We start from the raw sequence: 9,702 nt of genomic DNA, 5'->3' as shown, positions 1-9,702 counted from the left end.
TACCCTTAACGCATAAGCACGTAATTACATTTTGATCATTCATATCCCATTTTTTATTTGAATTAATATAAATACAAAATTTAGACATTAGAGCTTTTAAAACTGCTCAGCACTTTGTGAAACTATATACATTTTTAATTAATACATTAAGCAGGCCAGTGAATTGTGTGATTGGTTGTTAATCATAAACTTGAGCTAACAGAGAATGGTTAAAGTGAGTGTTGATTTAACTGAACTGAACCTAATCTAAAGCGGTCTGGATTTGTTTAGTTTTGTTATCTCTTAACTCTACAGATCACTGGAGGAGAAGCTCATCCTCCTGCCCTCTTCTCCTCTCTCTCTCTTTCTCTCTCTCTCTCTCACACACACACACACACACACACACACACACACACACACACAGGTATTATGTTTGCAGCGGACAGGACAGCAGTGTGGTGTGTGCAGTGGGTTAATGATTACTCCAGCACGGCTGACTTTGCACTCAACAGGAAGCCAAAGGCATGAGCAGGATCCTGAGCCAGATATAGAGATGGCAGCTGCTCACCGCTGCGTCACATCTCACATCTGCCAAATCACTCTGGGTAGAGCTCAAAGGTGACTTCAGCACGGCCCGTCCTCGATGCACACATGTGAACAATCACTTACAGCACACTTTTAATAATAAGGGGGAAAAGATTTTTATGTAAGCATCTTCAAATACAAACTGTGTTTTGCTCAAGAGAGCAGCCATGCATTTGAGTCGTGTTTTCCCTTCTTTTGTATTCATTTATTCCCCATTCATTAATTTATAATCATTTTTTCATTTAATTTTAATAATAATATTAATATTATTTTAAAAATATTTATTATTAATTTTTTTATATAATTTTAATCATATAATTATGCATACTAATTAGTTTAATTATTAATATTTAATTTATTATTTAATATTATTTAATACTTTTTTAATACTAATTTTAACTACTAATAGTTTAATACTAATTATTTAAACCATTTATTTACTCATTTTGTTGATTCGTTCATTAATTTGTCATTTATATATTATATGCATTTTCTACATTATTTTTCCATGGTTGTGTAGTTGTTTGATTGTGTGTTTCAAGGGATATTTGTTTTCATGAGTAAGATCCCAAAAATGACATTAAACTCCCAAAACTTTAAAATCACAGGTCGTTGTTGTGAAGCAGTAATTTTTCTTTGATAGTGCTTGTGGTATAATACTTGTTGGATTTGTGCTGGTCAGACAAAGTCTGAGCACTGAAACATATGCAGCTAAGATTATTCAATAAACTTTGCTCATTTTTATCATCATTACTTCGTCTCCTGCTTCCGCTCTTCACTGGCTTTTCTCAGTCAACTTCTTGGCTGATAGAAGACTGTAAATACAGTTTTGGGTACCAGACAAGACTTGCTTTAAATGGGTTTTGGGTATTGGATAACTTTTCTGGCTAGTTGTTCTGCTACCAGACAGAACGGGTATTTTCTGACAGGATCTGGCGTTCAGGGTTGGATCTGATATTTCTGGCGTGGAGGCATGATCTAACAATGTATTGCAAAAACACACAGATAAATCATGCAAGAACAATATTTCTTGCAATAAATCTATTATTGAGATTTGAGAAAGCATATCCCAGATGAATGATGCTGCATTGTGCAACTCAATACTCAACCAAGCTGCTTTTGAAAGAATGCTTTCAATAAATGTAGACGCACATCTGGAACACATTGTTAATAATACTAATACTTACCTGTTAGTTTCACAGTCTGCCCCAAAGCATTATTCTCTGTAAAGTCATGTCTTTTAAATAACTGTTTAAACAATCAAAGGTCAAACTGGGACAAGAGAAGAACTGAAATAAACTAAATAAAAGAACCACAAGTCTTTAGACAACGAAACACAAGGGGTATCTGGATCAACATAACATGTCCATTGGATATGCATGCATAAGGGGAAACTGTAAGTCTTATGTCCTATAACTGATCACCTGTTTTCCATAATTTTGTTAAATATTCAGTGTAGTCTTTCAGTTATCACAATGTCATATAAACTGCATGTATGGTAATTACAGTATAATAGAATTAACAAAAATAATGTCTATAATATAAAAATAATAGTTTTGCACAATGAAACATTAACTTAATGGAGCACCTAAAGGGACACGTGGATGAAAAAATATATGAGACGAAAAGAAAAAAAAAGATATCTGGCAAAGTATTGAATACCCCCAAGAAGTATCTCAGGGTTGTGTATGTAACACAAGAATGAGACGCTGCGTCCTGGTTTCTAATGCTATGGGAATTCCTCTGGTGTGACTAGTGTCTGAAGCATGTGTGAAAACGCCAATTTCATTGTTTGGCAGTCTCACTGTCATGAATTTGGTCTATGAACTTCCGTTCACTCACCACCAGAGGTCACCCGCTCACTACATGGACTCTTGCACCACACCCACTGTTGCACTTCACCCCGGACTACAGTTCCCATCATCCATTGCACTGATTACACACACACACAGCTGAAACCAATCACACATTCACTATATAACACTCACTCAGATCACTTTCAAACTGCCGAGTATTACTTTAAGGAGTCACTTCTAGTTCTAGTCACTTCTGCCTCTGTTTATTGGATTAACCCTTTGTCTTCTGTTTCGGACTGTGTTTGCACCTCGCCTGGACTATTGCTCGTATCATTGGATTCCCCTCTTGTCGCTGCCCTCTGGATTCTGTTTGCCGATCAAAGACCCACCCATGATCTATCATTACTCTTTATTTTACCTGTGTTATACCTGATTGCCATTGTTTGACCCACGCCTGTTTATGACCACGTCTCTTATTAAAGCCTTGCATATGGATCCGCACGTCTCACGTCTCGTCAGCCCCGTAACACTCACAGAGTGTGGCGCATCATCAAGGCCATAAAAGGGCACCTACGTCATAGAGTTCCCAGATTGTTCCCAGACTGTCTGAAGGTAGAGACCTTGGTCGAGAGACTACTTTCACTCTGCCTTACCTCCGCCATCCGAAGGTGGTGCTTTCCCCTTTGGCACCTGCTTCGGCGGGTATATACAATACACTAGAAATAAATCCTAATTGAAAGCCATCTATCATAACATCGTCAATACAATGAAAATAAAATATGATGTGGGACGTTAAGCAAAATTAAGGTCTGCCCGCATAATCAGGATTTAAGAAACTGATTTGTCTTCAGATCCAGCAGTCCTCAAAGAGGCTGACACATCTGCCATGACCCAGCTTGATGCAAATAAAGCAGCATTCAGACTGCACGATTTTATCACACCATTTTTTGTCACAAAAACATTTTTATGAGAAATCATCGACAAATGCCCGAAATCACAGGCAAATCGGTGCTCATTCACGCGAGTGACAATCACGCAGTGTGAATGAGCAAAGACGCGATCTGAGAGAATCGCCGACAAGTCGCCGATGTTCGTGAGATATTTGGCATGCTAAATATCTGGACCTGTCGGCGATTCAAAATCATGCTGTGTGAAAAGTGTTCTGACTGACAACTACATGACCGACAGCCAATGAGAGAGCAAGATACAGAGCAGCGGAGAGTTCAGGGAGGAATTATAGACCACAATATCAGCAAGCATGGCTTTGTTTCAGAAAAAGGCTATCTTCTCTGTCTATTTGGACCCAAGAAATGGAAGAAAAATTAGTAGAAATTTGGCAGGAGCACCCGTGTCTGTTTGACGCTTCATCTGAGCTAGCCCAGTCTCACGTGAGAACTCGGTCTTGTACGCGTGATATCGCGTTGTTTCCTTGTCACATCTCGCGTGTGTTTGGTTGTGAAAATGTAGTTTGCGTGCCAGACAGAGTTGTTGGTGATTCTTCCTATTGTAAAGTCATGTCGTGTGAAACCATCTGTCGCCGATCCATTGTGCAGTGTGAACACAGCAGCGATTGAATGCTGGCCAAGATAGTCATGCAGTGTGAAAAGAACAGTGACCCGACTACTTTAAAAATCGTGCAGTCTGAACTCGGCTTAACCTCTCCTGAGATTCCCTCACATCTAGAAACCCTATATGAACAGTGCAATACCAACGCTAATCATCAGATTGAGCCAACATCAGCCAGTCGATAAAATCTCAATAAGCAGATTACATGCCAGGGAAGTGACAAGGCTAGACTGACAGAAGAACCTGATACAGGCCTGCTTCCTTCAGAAGCAGCATGGGGAACTTCTGATGTCCAGGTAGATCAGTAAGCAACCTCTAGACTCATCGTGATAAACCAGTCCTTAAATTGGAACACAAAAATCAGCTAGAATTGGACATATGCCTCGATACAAGCAGAACCTGCCCAGTGCTCACAACTATGTGATACACACCATTGAGACAACAAGGTGGATGAGTAATGACCTGATTCTGCAAACTCTCTCTATGGTCCCCGGGATCCAGGCAGAAGGCATCATGCTGCCATGATCTTAGGAGGAAGTAGTCTCAGCCTCAGACATCATGCCCACGGACTGTTGGCTAAACATCTGAAGCATATGGCACAAGAAAGTGGAAACACTTCAGGAGTGTCGAAGTCTTCATCGGATTAGTTGAATTAGGATTTCCGCGAGACGTATGTATCGCGTTCTTTAATGTTCCACCTGGAAACAAAGATACCGTGGCGCCAAACCCCCCTCACGAAAGAAGAAAACCTAGTGTTTACAACTGTGACGACGAACGCCTATCAGGACCACGTAAACACTGGATTTTCAAAAGTATGTGAAATATTTAAAGTTCGCGGCATAGAATCTTTAAAATATGTCCGAGAGTTTTACACACCGGTTTGTTATTGTGGCAACATTTCCACGCCCCGAAATGTGATGATGTACAAAACGAACTGTGATTGGTTGTTTGACATGTCGATCAAACGGCTTCATGGGCGGGCCTTGGCCAATGAAAGCTGCCATAGATTCCAGACCTTCAGCCTGAAGGTCTGATTACGTGAGACTAAGGAGGAAGCAACAACCTTGAATATTTATGAGGAGAGAAAGAGTTTGTTCAGTGCTTGGAAACTGTGAACTGGGGACTCAAGGAGGTGCCCAATATGGTTCTGTTCGGTGCACTGAAACAGCCTACTGGCAGGGAACAGCTGAATAATGCAAATGTGGGACTGACTGAACGCATGGTGTGCTTTAGGGGCAAACAGCCCTAACCACCACTTGCACCCCAATATCCTCCAAGAAGGGGGCATGTGCCACACTTCAGCAGCCCATCAGAGACTGCTCACCCCAGAAACATCATTGGTGGTGAAGTTGGCAATACACTCTCCTGAGAATACTGCCTTGAAAAAAAGTACACCATTACTGTAAAAGGTTCTCTCTCTCTCTCTCTCTCTCTCTCTCTCTTTTTAACAGCACACTGGCAGAGAACCATTAAAAAGAGCCAACCCCAAGAAACAACCTCTTGTGCCCTGATACCCTCAGAAGAGAGAACGGCAAGAAGCACACTCTTGAGCCCTTAGGCATCAAGGCCACTATATCTTTTTGTCTTTCTAGCCGAAATGATAGCTCTCAGAATCCATCTTGGGTTTGGTTTGCCTCCTCAACCCCTGACTTTTCTTTGTCTTTCTCCTCGATTGCAGACAAACTGAGCCACAGATGCCTCTCTGTGGCAACCATAGTGGCCATTGATCAGCCGATGATATGCACCATATGCCAGGTGGCATGGAGAGCCAGATATGTGGCCTGGAGAAGTTCTTTTATCACTTTAAGGGATACACCCTAACCCTCATCCAAGGCTGGTAGGCCTGCAACACCACCATGGCATGCAGGGACCCCAAGCCCGACCTGCTGCTGCATAAGCTTTGCCCGCCAAGCTGGATGTTACCCTACAGGGTTGGAGCCTTCAAAGACAATGCCACACCAGGGGAGAAATTATTAGATAAGAGATAACAGAAGAGTAAGTTTCTTCAACCTGGGGCATCGTCATGTATTTATGCTTATCAAATAATTAGAAGCCCCAGGGGTAACGATGCAAGCTAAGTACAGGTTCTACCCACTGATCTCAGTGGTTCTACCACATTTCCGACACCTCGTATGGAGATCGGGCAGTAACAGAAGGCTCCTACAACGAAGTTGCATCTAATATACTACAAGCCTCTTCCTGTTTTTCCATTGGCCAATCAAATCTGAGCTTGACCGTGGCCTATGTGACCACCTCCAGCAGCTCCTCAAACATAGCCAGAAGTGGATTCACAGCCAGATTTGATATCAATGGATGAAGCATGATAAATGGAAACACCTGTCATGAATTCCTTCGCCAACTCCACGATCCCCATGATTTGAGCCACCATGAACCACAAGGTGCAGATACCTGACTCCCATCCCTCGAGGAATGGGCCAGGCTGGAGCAGAGCTTCCTCAATGGGAAACTCTCAAAGTGCACACAGCCAACCCCCTTTGTGTTCTCCTGAGAAACCCAAGAAACAAAGAAAAATCGTTTAAATAAGAAAGAAAGAAAGAAAAAAATAATTAATTAATTAAAAAAATAAAGAAGCTTCTGGGGGAAAGGCCACACATTTTGATATCACATAATCCCAAATATGCCTTCCAGTATCGGAATGAGTGCTTCAAATGTACTTACGAGAGCAGAGATATGATGATGTCATTTATTATCATTAATTATTCCATTTACCACGCAGTAGCACAGGCACAATGTATTAAAGGTTAAACAATATCTTAATGTCCCCTTTAAAAAAAGACTTACAACGTAGGGACTGAGATAACGCTATTCTACATTCTCAAAAACGTGATCAGATCACTGCAAACAGGGATTGTTTTTCTCCATGAATGCGTAACATGAAAAACATGAACATCTAGGCCTGGGATGCACATGACAGTTTCATAATTCATCTGTTTTTCTGACGATGACGCCAGTCTCTGGCAGTATTCCCCAGCCATGCAGTCAGACAGCAAGAGTCAGACATCAGTACATCAGAGCTGTTCTCAACATCCATAAAACAAACCATATGACTGCTGATGCCACTTAACAGAATGAAGCTATAAATCATATCACAAATGACATGTTTTATATGAAGTAAAGCAGTGTTCTGAATGCAATTTTAAGGCAGGGTTTAATGCACAGATATAGTTATGTATATTTATTGTGAATGATTATGAATCATTTGATTATTAAATGCAAAACATAAAACTGAGAACTATACAGACTTTGGTCACATTTTCATTATCTATTCGCAAACAATGAAATGGGAAAATAACATTGCAAAATACAATAAAGAAGTAGCCATATGCTTTTTTTTGGCAGAGGTTTCTTAAGACAAAACCTGTTTAAAATGCAGCAGACAATAACTTGACCAGATAAAACTGTATAAATTGTAATATGTTTAATTACCTCAATACATAATTTGTTATGTGTAAACATTCATGTTGCATGTTTCATGTTATTTTAATAGCTGCATATATTTTTAGTAAAGTTTTGGGGGGGGGGGGGGGGTTAAAGCTACAATATTCCCAAAGATATATGTGAGTGCATGTTTCTGTAGTAGCTCTGGCCGGTTCCAGATCTGTAGTGTGAGCTGTATGGAAAAATAAAGAAATAAAGCTATCAAACTGCTGCAAAGATATTTGGTACTTGAAGGTATGCAGAAATCGGTCAGTTTAAAAATGAACGCTACACTTGTAGTCTAGTTTAACCATAGCCTCGTGATATTTTCTTTGACTGGCCCACTGCTGACCGGATCAGCTGTATCTCCTCACCGTCTCCTCTCATTCTTTCACTGTACGTGAACTTACACATCCCACACATCCAGTTAGGACACAACCCTTCCTAAACTGCAGCGTAACAGGGTGTGAATCTTGTCTTTTCTCAGGGCACTTCTGTGTAGATTTTACAACACAAAATTTAAGATGAACTACATTTTTTAGAATGTGGGTCACTGCACCATTAAAATTAGCCTCAGAACTTTATTTTTAGTAATAAAAATAAATCAGCAAAAGCCTTTTTTTTTTTTTTTTTTTTACAATGGCACTTATCAAACACTCAATAGGTTAAAACAATCAAGCAAAGAAAAAAGAAGGGATATTACATATCAGCAGGCATTTGAACCTTGAAACTATTTTGTTATGAATCTTTTAAAATGATAATTAAGGTCTGTCAGAGTGAGAACACAGGAGTAAGGCTTTGTTTAAGCTTGCAATGACCAAGTATCCCATCCATGTGTAGAGGACGCACGATCTTTTCAAGGCCCCAGCCATGTTGATACACACTGTCCTTCATATGATACTTCATGCACGTCCCGTAACGCTCTCTGATAGCAGAGGATGAGCAGGGGTGAGGAATTTGTAGCAGATTCTCCAAAAGTATGGCAAAGGCGGCAAAGGCTTAACACTTGTGCTTCATGGCAAGCTAAAGAGAGAGAGAGAGAAATTTAAAGATCCATCTGCAAATTTACTGTACAAATAGAGTATGAAATGTCTAATGAATTGAGGAAAAAAAATCATGTTACATAATCTCTTGTCCCTTGCATGCTTGTTTCATAAATATGTTGGTTAATTTGATAATGCATTAAAGTAAAGAATAAAATACAATTTCATGCTTTATAAAAATCCATAGCAATGATATTAAAAACATGCATAATGTTATTATGTTAATGTTTAAAAAATGATTATGGTTTCCACAAAAACAAAAGCAGCACAACTGTTCTCAACATTAATAATAATCAGAAATCTTTCTTGAGCAGCAAATCATCATATTAGAATGATTTCTGAAGATCATGTGACACTGAAGACTGGAGTAATGATCACAGCAATAAATTACATTTTATTATATATTCACAGCAATTATTTCAATTTGAAATAATATCTTAAAATATTACTGTTTTACTGTGTTTTTGATCAAATAAATGCAGAAGAGACTTCTTTCAGAAACAAACTTCTGAGCAGCGGCTGTGTCTCGTTCGTCCTCGCCACATGAAGGCAGCACAGCAGCACAGATGTGTTTTCACCTGAATAAGTTTTAGAAAGTCTGCAGAAACTGGCTAAGAGTAAAGAGACATGTGGCACACTTCACCTTGTGTGCAGTGTCGGCAAAATGCTGGGCGCTGTTCATCATCTGGCCCGTCTTCTCCTCGACGCGTCCCAGTCTCTCGCCGCGCTCGTTCAGCGCCTGACTAGCCTTCTGCACCGCGCTGCTAACCGTGTCTGCTGCCTCGTGCAGGATGCTGTTCCCTGCACACACATCAGAAGAAACGCGTCAGGAAAACACCCCCACAGAATGTGTGCTAGCAGGAATGCCTTGTGAAAATGAATGTAATGTTTTCAGACACTTAAAGGGATAGTTCACCGAAAAATGAAAATTCTGTCATTAATTACTCACCTTCATGTCATTCCAAACCCGTAAGACCTTTGTTCATCTTCGTAACACAAATTAAGATATTTTTGATGGAATCTGAGTGTTCGCTGACCCTCCGTAGACAGCTATGATCCTAACGCAATCAAGGCTCAGAAATGTAGCAAAGAGATCGGGAAAATAATCCATGTGACCTCAGGGGTTCAACTGTAATTTTACAAAGCTACAAGAATACTTTTTGTGTGAAAAGAAAATAAAAATAATGACTTTATTCAACAATTCGTCTCCTCCGCGTCAGCCTAGCAGCGTTGTTTTCGTTCAAATCAAAGCGTAAACAACATAGAAAACGTATCCTGTTAAATAAAGGTGATAT

At 40.0% G+C, this 9,702-nt stretch overlaps 1 protein-coding gene across 1 annotated transcript in view; it reads right to left on the bottom strand.

Moving 5' to 3' along the window:
• Positions 1 to 7,112: 7,112 nt before the first annotated feature.
• Positions 7,113 to 9,702, bottom strand: part of stxbp6 (syntaxin binding protein 6 (amisyn)) — a 38,587-nt gene continuing 35,997 nt past the window's right edge. The window contains exons 5-6 of the mRNA XM_042742860.1: positions 9,051 to 9,208; positions 7,113 to 8,387 (exon numbers count right to left, since the gene is read on the bottom strand). Coding sequence (XP_042598794.1) covers positions 8,364 to 8,387; positions 9,051 to 9,208 — 182 coding nt within the window. The 3' untranslated portion in view covers positions 7,113 to 8,363. The remainder of the gene's footprint in view (positions 8,388 to 9,050; positions 9,209 to 9,702) is intronic.

The sequence above is a fragment of the Cyprinus carpio genome, chromosome B17, assembly GCF_018340385.1.
Source record: "Cyprinus carpio isolate SPL01 chromosome B17, ASM1834038v1, whole genome shotgun sequence".
Lineage (NCBI taxonomy): Eukaryota > Metazoa > Chordata > Actinopteri > Cypriniformes > Cyprinidae > Cyprinus > Cyprinus carpio.
The sequence above is the reverse complement of the archived record's forward strand: the minus strand, read 5'-3'. Positions and strand labels throughout refer to the sequence as shown.